General features: G+C 39.2%; 3 protein-coding genes and 1 long non-coding RNA gene across 9 annotated transcripts in view; 2 read left to right on the forward strand and 2 right to left on the reverse strand.

The window, feature by feature from the left end:
* Positions 1 to 1,023: 1,023 nt before the first annotated feature.
* LOC133559553 (uncharacterized) lies at positions 1,024 to 14,958 on the reverse strand. Its single transcript, XR_009808200.1, has 2 exons — positions 14,289 to 14,958; positions 1,024 to 1,585 (listed from the first exon to the last, which is right to left on the reverse strand). It is a non-coding gene; the product is annotated as an uncharacterized LOC133559553 (long non-coding RNA).
* yipf3 (Yip1 domain family, member 3) lies at positions 2,678 to 12,981 on the forward strand. Of its 2 annotated transcripts, XM_061911410.1 has the most exons (10): positions 2,678 to 2,943; positions 3,872 to 3,939; positions 7,099 to 7,299; positions 7,361 to 7,467; positions 7,544 to 7,589; positions 7,665 to 7,757; positions 7,835 to 7,966; positions 8,044 to 8,157; positions 10,557 to 10,680; positions 10,764 to 12,981. In XM_061911410.1, exons 1-10 carry the CDS (start codon positions 2,913 to 2,915, stop codon positions 10,871 to 10,873), a joined length of 1,026 nt encoding a protein of 341 aa, XP_061767394.1. In that variant the 5' UTR covers positions 2,678 to 2,912; the 3' UTR covers positions 10,874 to 12,981. The 2 variants fall into 2 exon arrangements, with proteins under 2 accessions (XP_061767394.1, XP_061767395.1); XM_061911411.1 differs by lacking the exon at positions 3,872 to 3,939 and having other exon boundaries at positions 2,680 to 2,943.
* Positions 14,591 to 18,303, forward strand: dnph1 (2'-deoxynucleoside 5'-phosphate N-hydrolase 1). Its single transcript, XM_061911412.1, has 4 exons — positions 14,591 to 14,842; positions 14,918 to 14,983; positions 17,867 to 17,977; positions 18,080 to 18,303. The coding sequence occupies exons 1-4, from the start codon at positions 14,707 to 14,709 to the stop codon at positions 18,193 to 18,195; spliced, it is 429 nt and encodes a 142-aa protein (XP_061767396.1). The 5' UTR covers positions 14,591 to 14,706; the 3' UTR covers positions 18,196 to 18,303.
* A 1,835-nt stretch (positions 18,304 to 20,138) lies between these two features.
* tjap1 (tight junction associated protein 1 (peripheral)) overlaps positions 20,139 to 24,225 on the reverse strand; it is a 31,432-nt gene continuing 27,345 nt past the window's right edge. For 4 of the 5 annotated variants that reach the window (XM_061911408.1, XM_061911409.1, XM_061911407.1 and 1 more), the window contains one exon: positions 20,139 to 23,890. In XM_061911408.1, coding sequence (XP_061767392.1) covers positions 23,360 to 23,890 — 531 coding nt within the window. In that variant the 3' untranslated portion in view covers positions 20,139 to 23,359. The remainder of the gene's footprint in view (positions 23,891 to 24,225) is intronic. The other variant, XR_009808199.1, reaches the window with a different exon arrangement.

The following is a 24,225-nucleotide window of genomic DNA, read 5'->3' on the forward strand; positions in this document are numbered from 1 at the left end:
ATTTTGTATTTCATATAACAAAAAATTGAAATGCTCAGTGAACAGAAATGAAAAACGGATCAAAATATATGTTTTTTATTATTTTGGAAAAATGGTACTACTGTTTTTAGCGTTAAAATTCTGGTGATTGAGCGGTCATTTATTTTTTTCAAATCAAAATATATAATTGTTGTTTTTACGGTGTGTTACTGTTAATGAAAACACGGTACCACTGTTTTTTTTAACGGTAAAAACTAGGCTGCTCTGCCGCTAGAACTATTAGTCTATGGCAGTGGTTCTCAACCTTTTTTCAGTGATGTACCCCATGTGAACATTTTTTTAATTCAAGTACACCCTAATCAGAGCAAAGCATTTTTGGTTGAAAAAAAGAGATAAAGAAGTAAAATACAGCACTATGTCATCAGTTTCTGATTTATCAAATTGTATAACAGTGCAAAATATTGCTCATTTGTAGTGGTCTTTCTTGAACTATTTGGAAAAAATATATATAATAATAACTAATAACTTGTTGAAAAATAAACAAGTGATTCAATTATAAATAAAGATTTCTACACATAGTAGTAATCATAAACTTAAAATGCCCTCTTTGGGGATTGTACTAGAGATCCATCTGGATTCACAAAAAAATTAATCTTTAACATCAATGTTTATGGAACATATCCACAAAAAAATCTAGCTTTCAACAATGAATATTGCATTGTTGAATTTCTTTTCACAGTTTATGAACCTACATTCATATTTTGTTGAAGTATTATTCAATAAATATATTTATAAATGATTTTTGAATTGTTGCTATTTTTAGAATATTTTTTAAAAATCTCACGTACCCCTTGGCATCGCTTCAAGTACCCCCAAGGGTACGCGTACCCCCATTTGAGAACCACTGGTCTATGGTTGTTTTATGGTGTATAACTATATATGGAAAACTGTACACTAACATCCCAATGACTGTGTTTTTTTACTGTAAAATATATTGTCTTTTTCACAGATAATTAGATAATTCACTTTGAAATCAAGAGTCAATTCAGACAATAATTTTTATTTTAATAAAATGTTTTTTTTTGTTATGTATGATAATCAATCAATGTTTATTTATATAGCATTAAATCACATGTGTCTCAAAGGGCTGCACAAGGCACAACAACATCTTCAGTTCAGATCCCACATCAGGGCAAGGAAAAACTCAATGCAGTGGGATTGATTGATTGATTGATTGATACTTTTATTAGTAGATTGCACAGTACAGTACATATTCCGTACAATTGACCACTAAATGGTAACACCCGAATAAGTTTTTCAACTTGTTTAAGTCGGGGTCCACGTTAATCAATTCATGGTAATGACAATGAGAAACCTTAGAGGGGACCGCAGATGTGGGTGACCGGTGCAATGGATGTCGAGTGGGTCTAGCATAATATTGTGAAAGTCCAGTCCATAGTGGATCTAACATAAGAGTGAGAGTTCAGTGTACTGTGGGGCCAGCAGGAGACCATCCGGAGCGGAGACAGGTCAGCAGCACAGAGATGTCCCCAACCGATGCACAGGCAGGCGGTCCACCCCGGGTCCCGACTCTGGACAGCCAGCACTTCATCCGTGGCCATAATAAATGTTATTATTACAGAATCATACATAAGTACTTTCCAACCTAAATTCGTACACATCAAATCCATCCATCCATCAATTTGCTACCGCTTATTCCCTTGTGGGTCGCGGGGGGCGCTGGTGCCTAAATCAGCTACAATCGGGCGGAAGGCAGTGTACACCCTAGACAAGTCGCTACGTCATCGCAGGGCCAACACAGATAGATAGACAACATTCACACTCACATTCACACACTAGGGCCAATTTAGTGTTGCCAATCAACCTATCCCCAGGTGCATGTCTTTGGAAGTGGGAGGAAGCCGAAGTACCCGGAGGGAACCCACACATTCAAATCAATTATTTAATAAAGTATAATATTTGTTAAATTTTTAGATAATATATTTTAGTTTAAAATATATACAATTGCATGCAGTACATAAATATTTTTCTGTCAAAACAGAAAGAAGCAATACATCTAGTAAGAAAAAATAAAGTACTTTAATGACGTGGGCCCCATTGAGTTTGACACTTGTGCACTACACCATTATCATCTGCAACAAAATAAATAAAATAATTATAATAAAAATAATGCCCAGAAAGTGCTTGATGATTTGGCTGGGGGAAAGAAAGTCTGGGCTTCCTTGCTTAGGCTGCTGCCCCCGCGACCGACCTCGGATAAGCTGAAGAAGAAGATGGATGGATGAACACTGACAATGCGCAAATACAGTTGTTTTTTTAAAATGTATGTTGATTTTAATTTCGGCTTCTGAAATTCTTAGTTTGGGCACAGCTCTAACGTCCTGAAGGTATGACACACAAAAAAAAAACATGGTAATTAACAAAATTAACAAAAAATGGGGGGAAAAAATTAAGAAAAATATAATTAATTGTATATAGCGCATAACATACTATATATAATTATTATAAATAATCTATCCATCCATCTTCTTCCACTTGTCCGAGGTTGGTTCGCTCTGTAATAAAATATATATAATCTATAGTATATATAATTATCATATACAATCTATAGAATCAACAATTATATATAAATATACGTTTTCTTTGAAGGTATGACGTCATGACGTACCGTCAGCCTCCAACGTCTCTTGACAGCGCCCCCATGTGGGCGGAGTAAATCTGTTGTTTCCGGTTTGTGCAAAATGTCGCTTGTTTTTACAAATACAAACCTTCAGATTTAAACTATTGTGTGTATTTAAAACCCCGGCGGAAACGGTTGTCACAACAACGCCACCAGGACGGAGTAAAGTGGTCGAAAAGTCTTGAAACGACGTCAAAATGTCGGCGGGCTCGGGGCACACGAACACGGAACCATGGGGAAGCTTCGACGACAACCTCGTCCAGGTAAGCTAACATGCTAACTCCATTAGCCGCTTTTTCGGCGTGTCATCTGTCTGTCGAGTGGAATCTTAAATAAAGGTCAAATTAAGTCGTCTTTGAGAAATTGGGGGTAAATTAAATCCAACCAGGAGCGACTCTAACATAAACTTTAGGATCTCTCAGCTCAAAATTCTCCATCCATCCATTATATACCGCTTGTCCCTTTTGGGATCGCGGAGGGTGCTGAAGCCTAGCTCAGCAGCATTCGGGCGGAAGGCGGGGTGTACCCTGGACAAGTCGCCAACTCATCGCAGGGCCATCATTGCTGATGTACGGTGGTTCCACTTGTGTGAAGTTGGCCCCCCTTTTTATTATTGAAAATATTTAAATAACACTGCCTTTTGTCTGGGATTATGAATAACACAACTTTAATAACATAAAAAAACTACAATATGCATTCTTTTTTTGCAGCACAAATGTATGGCAGGGTTATTTTAATACCTGTAATGACAAGGAAGGGCCAATTTAAAACAGAACATTATATTAAAACACACATCATAAAACATAGGGGAAACAAATATAGGAAAAGTGTGCAAATTGAAAAAATGGCAAAAACCAACACACAAACCCCCAAATTAACTGCATGATAGAAATGCTGCAAGTTCACTAAACAACTTAGTCCTCCTCCTCCTTTCTTCTTTACAAATATGTCGCAGATATGAAATATGCAGCCGACAAGTACGATTAAATAATGTAGTTCATCAGTGCTATTACTTCACCATGAATTGATTAACGTGGACCCGGACTTAAACAAGTTGAAAAACTTATACGGGTGTTACCATTTAGTGGTCAATTGTACGGAATATGTACTGTACTGTGCAATCTACTAATACAAGTTTCTATCTATCAATCAATCAATCAATCAATTTAGCATGGTTTATTGTCATTACAGCACATTCCATGTGGAATTTTCCAAGAAAAAACTGCTCATATATATGTAATATACAGGAAATAATAAAGGTAAGTTCATCATTATCATAAAGAAGAACTGTATTTTATTTATTTTTTTCCATATTTCATTATCCTTTTGTAAGACAAGAAGATATGTTTTTATGTTTTAACTCATTATATACAGCAGGTAAGAAAGAGGTGGCTAACAATGCAGGTAATGGTATTAAGCTATTCTGGCTAAAAACATCTAAACAGCAGAAACGGTACCCCATTTACATGCCGTGACCTGGCCTGAATATTAATAGAGTATATATTGTTGTTTAAATCGCTAATGGCGATAAACTATTTTTAGCCGTGCCATGATCACAGATAGCTAACTAGCTTATGCTGCTAGATTGACATATTGAGCAGCTGCATCACCTCTGAGTTGGTGAAAATTGAATTTAGATTATAAATCATGCCTGTCACCTGGATAGTAGAAGGTTGTGGACATAGACTGAGAAGTTGATCAACTCTGACATCCAAATTAGACCCTGAGAAAATGTGTGAGGATTATGATTAATTCATCTAAACGGAAGATATAAACATCCCAGTGAGAGCAGACATTGTACAGTAAGTGAATGTTTATTGTGTTTGTTATCTCTCATGAAGTCTGCCATGGTTAGTAGTGTTGTCGTTGAAGGGAAAGTGAACGTTGAGATGCGCCTGTGACATTTATACGCCGCCGTATGTTTAAAATGATCCAAATATGTAAATATTACATGCTATCATGTATGTTACTACATTTCATATATACTTGCAGCATGTATATAAATTCCATCTGTCTTTATCCCAGTGAGAGCAGAAATTGTACAGTAAGTGCGGAAACAATACTCCATTTACATGCCATGACCCGAATATTCATCGAGCATTAGCGGTATTATTATAATCGCTAAGGGAGATAAACTATTTTTAGCTGCGCCATGATCACAGATAGCTAACTAGGTTATGCTGCTAGATTGACATATTGAGCTGCTCCATCACCTCTGAGTTGGTGAAAGTCAAATTTAGATTATAAATCATGCCTCTCAACTGTGGACATAGACTGACGAGTTGGTCCACTCTGACATCCAACTTAGACCTGGAGAAAATGCTGCTCGTTTGCAGTGAGGATTATGATTAATTCATCCAAACCGAAATATATAAACATCCCAGAGAGAGCAGACATTGTACAGTAAGTGGTTGTTTATTATGTTTGTTGTCTTTCATGAAGTCTGCCATGATTAGTAGTGTTGTTGTTGAAGGGAAAGTGAACGTTGATATGCGTCTGTGACATTTATACGCCGTTGTATGTTTAAAATGATCCAAATATGTAAATATTACATGTTATCATGTATGTTACTGCAATTCATATATACTTGCAGCATCTATATGAATCCCATCAGTCTTTATCTTAGTGAGAGCAGAGATTGTACAGTAAGTGATTGTTATACTATGTTCATAGTTTGTAAATCTTGTTTCGTACTTAGCAATATTGCTACATGATGCTGAGTCAGTACGTGTCCATGTACCAAATTAGTCCGATTTCTCAAATAGTTTGGCTCTAAATAAGCATCCTACAACCAACGGGAACACCTAATACGATCGTTTTCGGTTTTTGAAGTCGGACAAACACACCTTGATTATGCGATTGGAATCTACATCTCTCAAGTGGGTGTGTGCAGCGGAGGGGGACCCTTCGTATTGTGCGTGCACCAGTCTCAACGTGCGGTATACAACCCCGGAAGCAGTCACGTGTCCGAATACAACCAAAAAGGAAATAAGCGCCCTCCAGTGTGTGCTCAATAATCACATCATAGCAGTGTTTTTTTCAACCTTTTTTGAGACAAGGCACATTTTTTGCGTTGCAAAAATCCGAAGGCACACCACCAGCAGAAATCATTATAAAACGAAACTCAGTTGACAATAAAAAGTTGTTGTCGCAATTGTTGGTTATGACTTTAAACCATAACCAAGCATGCATCAATGTAGCTCTTGTCTCAAAGTAGGGGTACTGTCACAACCTGTCACATTACGCCATGACTTAGACTTTTTTTTGCTGTTTTCCTGTGTGTAGTGTTCTAGTTCTTGTCTTGCATTCCTATTTTGGTGGCTTTTTTTGTCTTTTCTTGGTATTTTCCTGAAGCAGTTTCATGTCTTCCTTTTAGCAATATTTCCTGCATCTACTTTGTTTTAGCAATCAAGAATATTTCAGTTGTTCTTATACTTCTTTGTGGGGACATTGTTGATTGTCATGTCATGTTTGGATCTACTTTGTGGACGCCGTCTTTGCTACAGAGTAAGTCTTTGTTGTCGTCCAGCATTCTGTTGTTTAATATTTGTAGCCAGTTCAGATTTAGTTTCGTACTGCATAAGCTACAATGCCTTTTCTTAGGGGCACTCACCTTTTGTTTATTTTTGGTTTAAGCATTAGATACCTTTTTACCTGCACCCTGCTGTTCCCGACATCTACAAAACAATTGTCTACCCGCTGCAACCTACTGGTATTGAGGAATATTACATGGTTATTCTGCCGAGCTGTAGACAGCACCGACACTTAACAACAACACATAATTTGCAGACTATAATTACTGGTTTGCAAAAAATGTTTTTAACCCAAACAGGTGAAACTAGATAATGTCCCACGGCACACCAGACTGTATCTCACGGCACACTACCGCGGCACAGTGGTTGTAAAACACTGCACTAGAGAGTGTGCATGGACACTGACTTCACACTAGGTGTAGAAATACAAAAAATACAAACTATTTGAGAAATCAGATTAATTCAGTGCATGGAACCATAGTGAGTGTTTCATTAAAGCTGGGTCTGTTTAGCACACAGCTTTTAACATTTTCAGACCTTCTATTCAGAATCAAAAATAGAATTTTCTGGATCATCATTTGTCCCAAAGTAGTTTCTCATGAAGTCTGCTATGATTAGTGTTGTTTTTGAAGGAACAAGTGAAGATTGTGATGTGTTAATACGCCGCCATATGCTTAAAATGATCAAAATATGTAAATTTTACATGTTATCATGAATGTTACTACATTATATAAACATTTACAGCTTATATATAAAACCTTGTTGGAGGTTTTTGGATATTTTTAGAGCTGAACACACAAAGTGAGTGCAGAGCAGCTATTGCAGTGCATTGTGGGACTTCTGGTAAGTCGTGCCAGCGTCAGCTCAGTTTGTTTTCGTGCTCAGGGCGGCGGCTCGGCGGTCATCGACATGGAGAACATGGACGACACGTCGGGCTCCAGCTTTGAGGACATGGGCGAGATGCATCAGAGGATGAAGGAGGAGGAGGAAGTGACGGAGGAGGCGGCAGACGCAGACGACGAAAACGCAGAGTTCTTGGGCATGAAGGGTTTGAAAGGCCAGCTAGGCCGACAGGTGGCGGACGAGGTAAGTCGCACCTTTTCTTCTGCTGAAAGGCCCTGCCCCTTTAAATGTATGTTGTCCACAGGTGTGGCAGGCAGGGAAGCGCCAGGCCTCCCGAGCTTTTAACCTGTACGCCAACATCGACATCCTCAGACCGTACTTTGACGTGGAGCCCGTCCAGGTGCGCAGCAGGTAGGTGACGCGGTCACTTCCTGTGTAATCGCAGCTGTTTCCCGTCAGCCACACGCCCATTGTTGTGTTCCTGCAGGTTAATCGAGTCACTGATCCCCGTCCGGATGGTGGACTTCCCTCAGGTGCGCCCACTTGCTGTGTAAACGCCTTACTTTGACGTCCCTCTAACGCCACCTTCTGTTTGTGTGTGTGTGTAGAAGATTGCAGGCGAGCTGTACGGACCGCTCATGCTGGTCTTCACACTGGTTGCCATCTTGTTGCAAGGGATGAAGACGTCTGGGACCGTCATTGTGAGGACACACACACACACACACACACACACACACACAACACATGTTTAAGAAAAAGGTGTTCTATGTGGTTCCAGAGAGAGGGCACTCTGATGGGCACGGCCATCGGAACCTGTTTTGGCTACTGGGTCGGGGTTTCGTCCTTCATCTACTTCCTGGCGTATGTGGTCAACGCGCAGATCACCATGTTGCAGACGCTGTCGCTGCTGGTTAGTGAGCACGGCGCCCCCTGCAGTGCAACAAATAAAAGGCAGTAACCTTGTCATCACTTCCCACGTGTGCTCAGGGCTACGGCTTGTTTGGCCACTGCGTGGTCCTCCTGGTGAGCTACAACCTGCACTTCCACTTCCTCTTCTACGCCCTCTGGCTGCTGCTGGGAGGACTGTCCACCTTGCGCATGGTGACCTGCGACCTTTCCCATCAGCCACATGTCACTCGCCATTTTGAAACTAAACGTGTCAAGTTGGCACCCTCACGTTGTCAAACCTCCACATACTTGTCGCAATCCTTTGTGCTACAAAATTGTTTTGTCTAACTATTATAGTATTTGAGTAACATGTTATTAACCATAACTGAACCGCAAACGTTAACCATTATAGTTTTTATGTTATTAACCATTATAGTTTAGTATAAATATTATAGATAAGTTATTAATTATTATAGTTTGTTATTAACTATTATAGGTGTTATGCTATTAACTTATGTAGTGCCCCAACCATCCATCCATTTTCTACCGCTTATTCCCTTTGGGGTGGCGGGGGGAGCTGGTGCCAATCTCAGCTACAATCGTGCTGAAGACGGGGTACACCCTGGACATGTCGCCACCTCACCTTTTCCAAATAACCCAAAACTTGTTCCATTCACTTTATGCTGTAAAAAAAAAGTGTGGTTCTATTATTGTTTGGATGTTATTAACACACCTCGTCAAAATCTCCCCAAACGTGTACCAATTGTTTGTGCTACAACATTATTTTGTCTATTGTAGTTTTTAAGTCAACGTTAAAATGGTTTTATGTTATTAACGTGTAAATAACATGTTATTAATCATAACTGGACCCAAACTGTAAAAATATACCCAAAGATTTTCCAGATGTTTGTTCCTCATTTTTTGTCTATTATAGTTGTTATCAACTATTATAGTTTTTATGCTATTAACATTTTGATATTCATAACCCCGCCTTGTCCAAATCACTCCAAACTTGTTCCATTCACTTTATGCTGTAAAAAAATGTCTGTTATCGTTTAAATGTTATTGTTTTATGGTGGTATGTAAATAACGTGAGACTAATCATAACCAGACCTCAACTATGTCCAAATCTCCCTAGACTTTTCTTATGTTTCTGCTGCGAACATTTAGTCTATTATAGTTTAAGTTATTAACGAGTTATGATTCATAACCAGCCCCCCCACCGAAAATCTGCCCAAACTTGTTCCTAACGTGTGTGCAGTAAACCTCTTCGGCTAACGATTAATAGAGTTTGTGTTAACTATTATTTGTCAACGTTTTATTATTAACAACCAGACCCTTCTCCTCCTCACTTTGTCCCAACCGTTTGAGCTACAACATTATTTGGTCTAACTATTATGGTTTTTAAGTTAACATTGAATGGTTTTATGTTAGTAACCATCACTGCAACCCAACTACGTCAAAATCTCCCCAAACATGTCCCAAAAGTTTGTGGTGCAATTTTTGGTCTAACTATTATAGTTTGTATGTTATTTACTAATACAGTTTTAATGCTCTTAACATTTTGTTATTCATTACCAGCTCCCCCACCTTGCCCAAATCACCCCAAACTTATTCCATTCCTTTATGCTGTAATAATGTTTAACTATTCTAGTTTATGTTGTTAGTTAGTAAATAATGTATTATTATTCATAACTAGACCCTAACTTTGTCCAAATCTCCCCAAACTTATCGTATTTGTTTGTGTTATGTTTGTAATGGTAACCTATTTGATTTAACTATTGTAGTTTAAAGTTATTAACGAGTTATAATTCATAACCAGCCTCCACACACACACATCTTGTCAAAATCGTGTAGCACAAACGTGTCCCAATTGTTTGTGCTACATTATTTTGTCTATTATAGTTTAAGTTAACGGTCAATGGTTTTATGTTATTAACGTGTAAATTACATGTTATTAATGATAACTGGAACCACACTGTTAAAATTTTCCCAAACTTTTGTGCTGCATTTTTGTCTTATAGTTTGTTATTAACAATTAGTCTTTATGTTAACAATTAGTTAATTTATCAACTATTGTAGTTTTGATGCTATTAACATTTTTGTATTCATCACCAGAGCTACTACCTCGTCAAAATCTCCCCAAACATTTTTGTCCAACTATAACAGTTTATATATTAAAGTCTTATATTAACAGGTAATTAATGTGTTTATAACGATGTCAAAATCTTGTCCCAATGGTTTGTGAGGCAAAAATGTTTGGTGTAATTATTATAGTTTTTATGTTATCAATGTTTTATGAAGCTGGCTACGAGTCATAATTTGTTAAAAACTATTATAGTTGCACCAAACATTTTTGTTATTAACGTTTTATGTAGCTGGTTATGAGTCATAATTCGTTAAAAACTATAATGGTTTGACCAAACATTTTTGTAGCACATCGGGCCAAGTTTGTGGAGATTGGGACAAGATGGGGCACCTGGTCATGAAAATAAATGTTAATAATCAAGAATCTTTACCAGTGAGACAAAAAAAATGGGGCAAGTTAGAGTTTTTGACAAAATGGTGGGTCGACTTCACACAGGTTTAAACTTGCTGTGTTTTCTTTCCAGGTAGCGGCCCTGCTGTCTCGTACGGTCGGTCGAAGCCCTCGCCTCCTCTTGTGCGGGACAGTGTCGCTCCTCCACATGCTCTTCCTGCTCTACCTTCACTTCGCCTACCACAAAGTTGTCGAAGGTGCTCCCCCGTCCTGTTTTTTCACCCCTCCCCCGTCGACCGTTCACGTTCTGTCAGAATGAGACCTCCTTTTTTCCTTCCAGTGATTCTGGACTCCCTCGAAGGACCCCCCATGCCCGGCATGCCGAGGGTGGCCAGGGATGTGCCCCAAGCTCAACGCCACCGTGATCGACGTTGCGGCGGCAGCGCTTAACATTTAAGCCCCACACAACCATCTTCCTATTTCTCTTTCAAACTTTTGTTGTGGTGACACCGAAAATTGCAACGTCTGTTGCTGGTTTTCCTTTTATTGTCAGTTCATATGTACTAAAACCTTGATGCTGCAATGCAAAGCGGATCTTTGTGGAGTTTAAACTCTTATGCACAGGCAGGCCTGGGCGATACATCAAATTTATCGATTAACAAGTTTTTTTTGTTGCAGACGATGGAAAAAAATAAATCTACTTTTTTTTTAGGGCATATTTTTCCCCTCCTTGCCTGTATTTCCTGAGCAGAGAAAAACATGGCTCCTGCTAACACAAACAAGAGTTGTCAGTAGTTTAGATTTGCGGCAACATGCATGGAACACATGACTGCTAGCTGCAAAGTGTGATTAAAACAAGGCAGCATCACAACAAACTTATTCCATAGTCTGAAACCCAAGCATCCAGCCGAGTGCGGGAAATACAACTCTTTACGAGGCGAACAAGAACATAACCAGAAACAGACTCCTGCTAAACAGCGGCTTACTGTGGTGGAATCATTTACACGAGGGGCCATGCATGTTGGGGAAAAAGTTGCTCAAACAGGAAAAAGCCTGTTTTCATCCATCCATTAAAACCAGGGGTGCCCAAACTTTTTCCACAGACTGACAAATCAAAGGATGCTGGGGTCATTTTGGTATTTTCACCTTCAAAACCATCCATCCATATTCTACCGCTTATTCCCTTTGGGGTCGCGGGGGGCCGCTGGTGCCTATCTCAGCTACAATCGGGCGGAAGGTGGTGTACACCCTGGACAAGTCGCAACCTCATCGCAGGGCCACCTTCAAAACCAGCACAACACATACATTTTTTTTCAAACAACAAAAAAATGCAATTTCGGTAGAAATTTTTTGTGAACACTGATGAGCTAAGGCCAAACTGAAATTATAAGTTAGCATACTAACAAGGTAGGGTCATTTAACAAAAGATAAGACTTGTGTATACCAGCAAAATGAGCTAGCATGCTAACAAATCAATGCTAAAAGAAAAACAATAGTATCCTTACAGTTAGCATTAGTGAAATACTAAAATATATAACATTGAGGTGTTTACCTGTTAAAATACTAATGGTAACATGTGTCAAGTACAGGTGCTGTGATAAGTTGGCGACTTGTCCAGGGTGTACCCCGATTGACGCTGAGATAGGCTCCTGCGCCCCCCGTGACCTCAAAGGGAATAAGTGGTAGAAAATGGATGGATGGATGCTCTCAGGTGCACATTTGAAAAATGTGTAAAATAAATGCTTAGCTTGCATTAACTACCAAAATAATGCTAAACGGTAGCATTTGTTAAGCAACAAAATATTTGACAATGTGTATGCCTTCAAAATTTGAAAAAAAAAAAAAGCTAATAGAATGTTAATGATTGTGCAAATTAGCCACAGGACGCACTCTGTATAACCTTGAATTAAAAATACGCAGACCTCAATGCTACATTTTTATTTGCACACGTATTTTACTCAAGAAAGAAGATTTACGTTTGTACTTCATCCACCTCAAATGTTTATTTGCATGCTGCATCTTTCCAATTTTTTTTTAATTTCAATACAGAAATTTTGCCTGCCATAGAAATATATATTTCAGAAATAGCTAAAATAGCTACATTTCATTTTTAGTTTTTCGACAAATACTATTTTCTACAAAGTCCAATTTCTTTCTAATTTAAAAAAAAAATCATTATATAAAAATGCGTTACTCAGAGTGAGATGCTGCTTCTACTACTACTTGATTAATTAAAATCGGGCCTTAAAAAGTAGGGGGAATTTCTTTTGGGGGGGGGGGGGGGGGTAAAAAAACCCAGAGATTTTATTTTTTTAGACCATATTGCCCAGGCCTATGCTCAGGTCAAAAAAATTTAGCACACCTTTGCATCAACCCTGTTGTCACGGTGTTCAAAACGTGTAAATAAGTTGTGTAAATAGGATATTTGTCCCATCATAAATGAAATCGTACTGGCCTCCAAGCCACTAGGTGTCCCTACTGAGTCAAAGAGACATGGAAAGAATTGTCGGTCATTTTTTTGTTGTTGTAACATAAATAAAGACATTAAATACTTTCAATTTGCTGTGAATGTGTATCAATGTTGTTTAGGTGGAATATTGTTCATGTATGACTTAATTTCATCATTCCAAGAAAAAATGACTACATTAAATAAAGGCCTACTGAAACCCACTACTACCGACCACGCAGTCTGATAGTTTATACATCAATGTTGAAATCTTAACATTGCAACACATGCCAAGATGGCCGGGTTAGTTTACTAAATTGCAATTTTTAATTTCTCGCCGAAGTATCCTGCTGAAACGTCGCGGTATGATGACGCGTGCAATTGTGGAGGACATTTTGTTCTAGCACCGTTCCCAGCTATAAGTCATCTGTTTTCGTCGCTTAATTCCGCAGTATTCTGGACTTCTGTGTTGCTGAATCTTTTGCAATTTCGTCAATGAATAATGGAGACGTCAAAGAAGAAAGCTGTAGGTGGGAAGCGGTGTATTGCGGCCGCCTGTGTTTCATTGTCTACATTCCCGAAAGATGACAGTGAAGCTTTACTATGGAACAGAGCGGTCAAGCGAACATGGTTGGATTGGACCACACACACAAAGTAAAGTGTATTGCAGCAATCATTTCGAAATATCGTGTTTCGAAAAGGGTCCCTTGCGAAGGGCAGAGATGGGCATCGCCACCACCCGTCGACTGGTGCTGAAGAAAGGTGCGGGGCCAACCTTCAGGTTGTACAGGTACAACCATATAATCTCACTAAAAACACTAGTAACACAATAAACAGATAAGGGATTTTCCAAAATTATCCTAGTAAATTCGTCTAATAACATCTGAATCGCTTCCACTGTATAGTCTTTTTTTTTCTAGTCCTTCACTCTCACTTTCCTCATCCACAAATCTTTCATCCTCGCTCAAATTAATGGGGAAATCGTCGCTTTCTCGGTCCGAATCGCTCTCGCTGCTGGTGGCCATGATTGTAAGAAATGTTCAGATGTGAGGAGCTCCACAATCCGTGACGTAACGCGCACATCGTCGGCTACTTCCGGTACAGTCAAGGTTTTTTTTAACAGCACCAAAAGTCGCGAACTTTATCGTCGATGTTCTCTACTAAATCCTTACAGCAAAAATATGTCAATATCGCGAAATGATCAAGTATGACACAGAATGGACCTGCTATCCCCGTTTAAATAAGAAAATTTCATTTCAGTAGGCCTGTAAGTTAGCAAGCATTAGCATTTAGCTACGACTTAAAAACATTCATGTATATGCCGATATTTATTAGCTAGCTTGACTCTGGTTAACCACACAGGTTAAACAAAAGAAAAGTCTTATTTTACAGACAAATTATGCTTTAATTGTTGCTTACCTTGAGGCAGACGAATATTGTTGAATTGTTTGCCGATGACGTCATGTCATTGATGATCCAAACCGCTTATGGGTTACATTTGTAATCTTTCGTATTTCCTGGATATGGCAATGGAATAAAAGAAAACACCTATTTAATTAAAACCGTCTCGCTTGTTAGTGTTCCTAAAGCAGACTTTAACGACGATGACACTTTTGTCTAGAAAAACTTTATATTGCTTTAAATGGAGCGCCATCCGGAAACTGGTGTCAGCACAATAGGCGGGGCTTGCTCTGTGATTGGCTCGTCGGTGTTTCCGGCCGATGCGTCACATTCCTGGGAGGACCCGCAAACCCACCGGATGTGACGTCGCCAAGTTGAAAACGCGGGAGCTCGAGCACTCGTGACCAGTGGGAAACTTTTCAGGAAGGAAGAAAACATGAAGATTTATTTCTGCGGAAGTATCCGTGGCGGCAGGGACGACGTGCACGTCTACCAGAAAATAGTCCAAAAACTTCAAACGTTCGGAACCGTCCTGACCGAACACGTCAGCTGCAGCACGCTCACGGACAAAGGTCAGAGGTCATTGCTGGCAGCTGCATCGAGTCATAAAAGAGTTGTGTGTGACGTCACTGCTCTGTGATTGACAGGAGAGGGGCGTTCAGGTGACCGAGAGATTCATGACCGGGACTTGGACTGGCTCACACAAGCTGATGGTGACTTTCTTCACAAACATCCTGCAGATTAGCTCCAATTCCAAGTTTAAACGCTCAATTTATGAAGTGAAATTACTGCTGAAACTCCACAAACACACATGTTTTTAACTCGCCCCAAACATTTGCAAGTAATAAGAAAAATGTTGCAATTTCAAAAACTATGCGCAAGTAAAAAAAACATTTTCCTCAATTAGGAAAAACGATTTGCAAGCATGGCCGGCTCTACGCAGGGGCAAGAGGGGGCAGAGCCCCCTTAAATAAATGTCTTGCCCCCTCAAATCAAAATTTGAGAAAGCAAATTTTAATAAACTCACAAAATTACTACATTAAAAGTTGACAAAATTATCTGCACTAGCGGAAAAATCCGCCGAAAAAGTGACACACAATATAGTAGTGTCGGCTTCCCTCTCATCCCTCCCTCCGCTACGCCATTCCACAGGCTGCGCAGCAGACACATACCCGCACACACCCCTCAGCCCTCAGTAAACATACAATCACTGTTGCAGTATCAAAGTAAAAGAAAAGGAAAAGTTGTCTACATTTATCATATACTTGTTAGGATGGGTGTATTTGTGCAGTCTTATCTGTCATAAACACGTTTATCGTCGCGGACTTTCGGTGCTACGGAGTTCCGTTTTTTTTTTACAACTTGACGAGAGCAGTGACAGCGGAGGCTCTGAGCAGCAGTGGTTTGGAAGGCAGAGAGCCTCCACTGTCCCTGTAACAAGGTACAAGTCATTTATGATGCTGTTAATGACGGTAAAAATGAAACATAAGGTATATATCCTGCTTAGCAGTCCTCCTCTGCTGTCCTCTGTTCAGAGCGGAGTCCTTGGCAACGGCCCGTTTTACTTAGCAACGGTCTGGCAATCGACTGCTGGAATTCTTTTTCTGTTGTTTTTCTTGTAATTCTACATAGTCAACCTTTAATGTTTCAATCTACATTTTGCAATAAACAAATTATAAGTTTCATTTGATATGACCAAGACACCTAAAAACAAAAACACTGCCGTTTTCATCAATTTACAAGCAAGTGGGCAACACACATACATTGGAGTGAATTAATTTTGTGCCCAGATGAGTGCCCATGTTCTGTTTTATAAATTCGTTTGATATTCTTTTTTATCATTATTCATCAGACTACCTTTCAGTTTTGTAAATATTGACTGTAGTGTGTGAAGTCCTACTTTGGGTCAAAATTTATTTGAGAGTTAGGCCATCCAGTTAGGATAAATGCTATGTTGTTGGTTGATAAAATCTGGATGAAGGATGTTTTATTTTATTTTATTCATTTATTTTTATTTTTCAGTTTCTCCCCCTGAGGGATTGCCACCTTATTGTGGTCAGGGGGTTTGCGGGCCTCAGTGACCGTAAGAGCTATACCAGCAGGAGCTTAGTTTTCAGGTGGCACACCCAAGTTGGACAGGTCTGAAGGTAAAGGCCTGACAAAGTGCAATCCACTACTCCAGGTTGGGGTTGGACACATAGCTAAAGACCCATTACAATGAAGAAAGCATCTTTACTACTATAAGCACAGAAAAAAAAGTGCTGGAGCATGATGTGTACACATGATACCCCCTTCACATTTCTGACTGCCCCCTCATAAAAGCATGCCTAGAACCGCCCCTGTTTGCAAGTAACAAAAAAACGAATTTCTTCAAATATGAAAACGATTTGGAAGTAAAAAAACAAATCTGCAATAAAAAAAAAACATTCGCAGGTAAATAAAAACAAAAAAACAGATTTTATTTTAGTCAGTTATAAAAATGATTTCCAAGTAAAAAAACACATCTTTGCAATTAATATTATTTTGCCAGTATTTTCTTGAAATTATTCGCAAATTAAAAACAGTTGGAAAGTCAAAAAAAAAAAAAAACTTCATTAATCAATTCCCCAGTATAAAAACAATTTTATGCAAGTACAAAAATGATTCATAAGTATGAAAATCCATCCATCCATTTTCTACCGCTTATTCCCTTTGGGGTCACGGGGGGCGGTGGTGCCTATCTCAGCTACAATCGGGCGGAAGGCGGTGTACACCCTGGACAAGTCACCACGTCATCGCAGGGCCAACACAGATAGACAGACAACATTTACACTCACATTCACACACTAGGGCCAATTTAGTGTTGCCAATCAACCTATCCCTTGATGCATGTCTTTGGAGGTGGGAGGAAGCCGGAGTACCCGGAGGGAACCCACGCAGTCACGGGGAGAACATGCAAACTCCACACAGAAAGATCCCGAGCCTGGAATTGAACCCAGGACTACTCAGGACCTCCGTATTGTGAGGCAAACGCACTAACCAACTCTGTCACCGTGTATGAAAATAATTTCTTAAATTTTAAACAACAATTTTCAAGTAAAATAAACACATTTCTGCAATTAGGAAAAATGATACGAAAGTATGAAAAAATATTTGTTCAGGTTGAACTTTTGGCAGTAACGTTCCGCTTAAAAAGGAAAGAAGAAGAAGCAGGGTGGGGAATAAAATGGCGGACAGGTTGAGCTTGTTTCAAGTCTTATGTCCGCCATATTGCATTACTACCCACCCTGTTTTTGTCTTCTCTTATTTTTGGCAGACGGCACAATGCGCAAATAACTGTAGCTCCGAAGGCCTTAAATTAACTGTTGTTCCACTTTGTGAATTACAGTTGCTCCAAGTTTTAAAGTGTCACACTGTTGGAATAATACTACCAATAGTTTTAACTTCAAGAAAATAGTTTCACCTGCAAATCATTTTATCGGAAGAAAATGTTTTCTGACTTGCGAGCTGGTGGGTGTTAGTAAAAACAATTTCTTTATTTAATGTGTGTGTTTGTGTAGTTTAGTTTAATTTAATTTCACTCCATCTGAATGCTAATTGCTATTGTTTGTCCACAGTGGTCGTCGCCGAGGTGACGCAGCCGTCGCTGGGCGTGGGCTACGAGCTTGGCCACGCCTACACCATGAGGAAGAGGATCTTGTGTCTCTTCCGACCTTCATCAGGACGCAGTGAGCACTCGTTTGAGCGCAGATGTGTATCAACAATATGCCTTCACAGCCAACCAACCAATCTGGTGTTTTCCACACATGACATTTGACTTCCTGTTGCAGCGTTGTCGGCCATGATCCGAGGGGCAGACAATGGCGAGCTGATGATGGTGCGAGACTACGATGAAGAGCACCTGGACCAGATTCTAGACCAGTTTTTTGAAAGAAAACCAGTCTAACAACTCTGAATTCTACCTCCTGCTTAAGTCTTTTATTTTGAAGGTCGCTTCTACGGTTCGACTAACTGACTTCCTTGCCACTATCGCAATAAAATTAAGTTTAAAATATTTCTTGCTTGTCATTTTAATTTAGAAAATTGTTATGCCATTTCTGTTTATAAAGTTATTTGTTTTTTAAAAAACAACGTTAAAATCAATTGCGTCAAAGTGGTGTGTAAATAAAGCCTTCTTTGAAAAAAATCTTTGAAAACATTTTTTTTTTAAATCAATGCAGTCAAAGTGGTGTGTAAATAAAGTCCTGTTTGAAATTTTTTTTCAGAAAATAAGAATAAACTTAAAAAAAATCAAATAAATCAATGCTGTCAGAGTGGTTTGTAAATAAAGTTCCTTGTTTAAAAAAACAACTTCCAAATGAATTAATTTTGAAATTCAAAGGAGTCAAAGCTGTTTGTAAGTAAATATAGATTTTAACAAAAATCTTCCAAAAATAACTACACAAAGCAGTTTGTACATAGTTTTGTTAAAAAGAAAAAACTTTCCGTCAAATAAAAACAATTCGCAGGGTAATACATTTAAAAAAAAAGGATAAAAAAAACAAAACAAGTAGCATGTTATAAAAAATAATTTAAACGAGTAAAAAAATATGAATACAAAACTTAATAAAAATCTTATTTAAAATTGATGTAGTCAAAGCAGTTTGTAAATAAAGTTCTATGTGAAAAGAAGTTTGAAATAATAATTGAATAAAGAATAACTTTCAAAATTAACTTAAAGGCCTACTTTAACCCACTACTACCCACCACGCAGTCTGATAGTTTATATATCAATGATGAAATATTAACATTGCAACACATGCCAATACGGCCTTTTTAGTTTACTAAATTGCAATTTTAAATTTCCCAGGAGTTTTTTCTTGAAAACGTCGCGTAATGATGTGTTTGCGTCACGTCACGGACATTTAGGAAATATGAGCGCTGCGCACACACACAGCTAAAAGTCGTCTGCTTTAACCGCATAATTAAACAGTATTTTGGACATCTGTGTTGCTGAATCTTTTGCAATTTGTTCAATTAATATTGGAGAAGTCAAAGTAGAAAGATGGAGTTGGGAAGCTTTAGCCTTAAGCCACACAAACACACGGTGATTCCTTGTTTAAAATTCCCGGAGGTGAAACTTTACTATGGATCACAGCGGTCAAGCGAACATGCTTCCCGACCGAATGTCAACCAGCAGGTTTCGGTGAGAAAATTGTGGTAAAAAGTCGCTTCTTACCGGAGATCAGCTGAGCTTGCGCCGTCCATAAAGCTGCCGTCGACTTCCCTGAGACATTGGCGTCAAGACACCCGTGGACACACACCTCCGACTATCAGGTACTGTTAAACTCACTAAAACACTAGCAACACAATAGAAACATAAGGGATTTCTCAGAATTATCCTAGTAAATGTGTCTAAAAACATCTGAATCCGTCCCAATGCAATCGCGTCTTTATTTTTCTTTACTTTTTTTTTTTTCTAGTCCGTCGCTATCAATATCCTCAAACACAAATCTTAACGGGGAAATTGTCGTTTTCTCGGTCCGAATAGCTCTTTTTGTTGGAGGCTCCCATTAAAAACAATGTGAGGATATGAGGAGCCATCAACATGTGACGTCATCGTCTGCGACTTCCGGTAAAGGCGGGGCTTTTCTATTAGCGACCAAAAAATGCGAACTTTATCGTGGCTGTTCTCTACTAAATCCTTTCAGCAAAAATATGGCAATATCGCGAAATGATCAAGTATGACATAGAATGGACCTGCTACCCAACGTTTAAATAAGACAATATCTCATTTCAGTAGGCCTTTAAGGTTTTAAAACAATGGACCCAAATCGTTTTTCTGTCTCGCAGAGGAAGTGAATGGTCTAACGCCGTCATGTGACCACTGACAGTCTCGCAAGACACTACAGGTGTTTACGTTTTTAATTTTAAAATATACATCAGTTTACAAATTGAGAAAATAAAATCATTTTAAGCACTTTTGTCCAACAAAGACAAGGAAATCAAACTACGGGAAGAGTTCAGTCAGGAGAGCTTGCAGTGCTTGGCTGGGGTCAAAGGTCAGCATCCATGCAACCACCGGTTGACGAGGAGGCGGCGTTACATCAAAGTTCCTTTCAGTCACTTAACTGCGCTCCCCTGGCAGCCATGTTGTGTTGTGTTGTCACGCCAGGCGAACACGTGCTAGCACAAGTTTGCTAAGTAAACACAACAAACGCTAATTAGCAGCTAGCTTGGATTCTGAAAACGAGGTGAAGATAATCTAGCAAAAAGTAAAACACTGACTTTAATGATTACCTTCTTGTGTAAACAAAACGGTGACAGGCGCTTCCTGTGAGCAGCTGTCCTGATGCATTGTGGGACATGGCAGGCAACTTCAAAATGAAAGTTCGCAATCCAAATGATTAGTCAATGGAATTTTACAAATATCCTTTAGGGCATTTAGGAAAAAGTAGAGACAAAGACAAGAAGCGCCCTGAGAGAAAAGAGAAAAGATGACGAGAGGTGATGACTCATTAAAGATGCAGAAGGTAAAATCTATTTTTACTCCAACTGCTTCATCTGAAATATTGAAATGATGAAGGCAAGGAAGACCGCGCTGCCTTTGGAAGACCGCGCTGCCTTTGGGCGCTCTTGCAGCGAGCAGCCAGGGAGGCTTTTATTTTGTTAGCAGCCCTTTTTCCAACTTGAAAATCTTTGCAATGAACATGGCTGACGCAACCAAAGTAGACGGCGTCCCACAATGCAACAGCCGCTCAGTCAGGGACCGCATCATCTAACGAGAATTTTTTTTTTTTTTTCCATAAACGCATTCATGTGTTCGTCCCTATCAGCTGAATTTGACCTGATTCTGATTTGACTGAATAATCAGAAATGATCAATACTACACATCAGAGGTGATCAATACTGGACATTAGAGGTGATCAATACTGGACGAATAAGACAGACGTGGTGTCAATCAATCAGTGTTCTCGGTGAGCGTCATTCTGCGCTGGTCACATTCTCATTGTTACCTTCGCCAACAACAATAAAAGACAATCATCTGGAAGAAGAAACTAGTGCTAACGTGCTGTTGGTAAGGGTGCTGGAAAAAATAAAACAAAAGATTAAAAGATTTGCATCCGAATCGCGATTCTTATTCATTCTAGTTCAAAATCGATTCTTCGTTTTCAAAAGTCAACATAAAAAAAATGTTGGAATCAATTTTAAAAAGTACGTTTTTAGAACATCACCATGCGAGCAGAATGAGCTTTTATAAGTTGGAACCTGTTTTAAAAATGTTTCATTATAATTATTACAGCAAATAATACAGGGGTGTCCAAACTTTTTGATTTGGGGGATAGATTGTGCTAAAAATAATTAAATAAAATTGGCCAATATATATATATATATATATATATATATATATATATATATATATATATATATATATATATATATATACACATATATATATATATATATATATATATATATATATATATATATATATATATATACACACATACATATATGTATATAGTGTGAATATATATGTATATAGTATACATATATATCATATATATGTGTATATATGTATATATAAATACATATATGTGCATATATGTATGCGTATATTTGTATACATGCATATGTATACATATATTTGTATATGTATGTATACACACGTGTGTAAACATATTTATATATGTAGTATATACATATATATACTATATAAATATTTATATATGTACTATATACATATATACACACTGTATACATCCATCCATCCATTTTCTACCGCTTATTCCCTTTGGGGTCGCGTATACTATATATATATATATATATATATATATATATATATATATGTACTATATACATATATACGTAAATATATAAGTACGCATACATACACGTACATATACATACATATGTACGCGCATATATACATACGTATATATGTATATATATACACACATGTCGCATACATATACATACATACGTACGTATACGCGCATATATACACGCAACTATATACATACATACACATATATAAACACGTTATGTTAATATGATGGATATATAATTAATAATATAACTGGATATTAAGAGTATGTGAAAGTTTGACTGCTACCGTGTTTACTTCCATGACGACCTTCTTAAAGTTTTATCATCAATCAAAAATATCAAGCAGCTCAAATGCGCCAAAAATGGATAAGTGTGGAGTGTGTTTTGCATTTTCCCATCATGCATTGCAGTGGATTCGAATTGGTGGATGCATATGCAAAAGTGCAATATATTTATCTGTACAGTAATCTATTTATTTATATATGCACCTTATTGTTCTTTTATCCTGCACTACCAAGAGTTAATGCAACAAAATTTTGTTCTTCTATGTACTGTAAAGTTCAAATTTGAATGACAATAAAAGGAAGTTTAAGTCTAATTTTGAATTACGTGTTGTATCATGGACATTTTTTATAATATCCACAAAGTTCAGTGAGCAGGTTGTGTTGTGTGTGACCATGTTTGTTGACTTTTTGCATCGTGAGTGGTAATGGTTGTTTGGATTGGGTCATATATAAAAATACTGTGCTACGTACACTTCAGAGAGCAATTCATGGTCATTAACATGAGCTACTCACGTAGTCTCCAAGATAGTGGCACAGTTGAAGCAATTATATTGTCAGATGTTTGAAATTAAGTCGGAGGCAGCCCACGGGCCAGATTCCGAAATAAACGTGAGACCTATCACGGGCCAAAATGAACACGAAAGTGGGCCGTAGTTTGGACACCCCAGAAAAACACATTGTTTGAATCGATTCTGAATGGAATAGTCTACCTAAGAATCGGATGGAATTGTTAGGTGCCCCAAACATACACCCCCGCAGCTGCTAGCGTGCTAACCTGCTAATGCACATTTTCACCTGATAAGGAGTAAAACTAAAAATGATGCATCCACATTCGAAAGTTGGTTTTCCTCCTCCAGATAAAGCAATTGAATAAAAAAACGATAGCCCCGCCCCCACAGTGGATGATGATTCTGTCTGACCTTCGACCTGACGTCGTAGCGCAGATGGTAGGCACGGAAAGTGCGTGTATGGCTGTATCCTGGGTGGGTGTGGTGTCAGACCTGGGTGGGCGGGGTTTCAGTCCATCAGGTGCTGGTGGGCGTGGCTCAGGCCATCTTTGCGGTGCAGGTGGTGTACGCCCATCCTCTTGGGGCTCCTGTGAGGTCGCGGCAGCGCCGCCGCAGCGAAGGTGGGGTCAAAGTCCAGGAGGCGGGGCGGGACTTCCTGCTCCTCTTCTCCGGGAGCGTCGGCGTGGCACGTTGTCATGGTGAGCGCCGTGTCCCCGCTGCCGCCGTCTTCGTCCAGCTTCATCAGCAGCCGCTCGCCGGCGTCCACAGAGTCGCCGCTGCCTCCGTATTGGCCCGCGCCGTAGGGGCGTGGCTCCGTGTCGGTGTCCGTGTCCAGGCTGGAGCCGCGGCTCGGAGTCCAGCTGTGTGCCGAGGAGCCCTCCTCGCCGTCGGAGTACGCCGCTCGGTGGCGCTCCGACGAGGATGCTCCACCCGCTGCCTGCTGCTGCGGCGGAGCGGCCATCTTGTCCACGAACATGCGCTGCCAGTTGGCCAGAAGGTCCTCCTCGGAGCTGCCAGAGCTGGTGAGTACGCTTGGCGCCTGTGGGCGGAGTTTAAGACACTTGCTGATAAAAATCATCAGCTATTATACTACCGTAAATTCTGCACCATAACCCGCTACTTTTTTCCTACACTTTGGACCCTGCGCCTTATAAAACAGTGTGACTAATTTAAAAAAAACAATAAAAAAAAAAAATTAGATTTATATCACGCTTTTCTAAACACTCAAAGCGTTCATAGAGAAGTGGGACTCAACATTCATTCACACCTGGTGGTGGTAAGCTAAATCAGTAGCCACAGCTGCCCTGGGGTAGACTGACGGAAGCGTGGCTGCCAGTTTGCGCCTACGGCCCCTCCGACCACCACCTATCATTC

Source organism: Nerophis ophidion, linkage group LG09 (genome assembly GCF_033978795.1).
Source record: "Nerophis ophidion isolate RoL-2023_Sa linkage group LG09, RoL_Noph_v1.0, whole genome shotgun sequence".
Taxonomy (NCBI): domain Eukaryota; kingdom Metazoa; phylum Chordata; class Actinopteri; order Syngnathiformes; family Syngnathidae; genus Nerophis; species Nerophis ophidion.

Excerpts from the sequence above, each read along its gene's own strand:
- yipf3 (XM_061911410.1), top strand. The coding sequence starts at position 2,913 with ATGGGGAAGCTTCGACGACAACCTCGTCCAG. Across the intron at positions 2,944-3,871 it reads TCGACGACAACCTCGTCCAG|CACATTCCATGTGGAATTTT; the intron begins GTAAGCTAACAT and ends TTGTCATTACAG. Across the intron at positions 3,940-7,098 it reads ATATACAGGAAATAATAAAG|GGCGGCGGCTCGGCGGTCAT; the intron begins GTAAGTTCATCA and ends TTTCGTGCTCAG.
- dnph1 (XM_061911412.1), top strand. The coding sequence starts at position 14,707 with ATGAAGATTTATTTCTGCGGAAGTATCCGTGGCGGCAGGGACGACGTG. Across the intron at positions 14,843-14,917 it reads CAGCACGCTCACGGACAAAG|GAGAGGGGCGTTCAGGTGAC; the intron begins GTCAGAGGTCAT and ends TGTGATTGACAG. Across the intron at positions 14,984-17,866 it reads CTGGCTCACACAAGCTGATG|TGGTCGTCGCCGAGGTGACG; the intron begins GTGACTTTCTTC and ends GTTTGTCCACAG.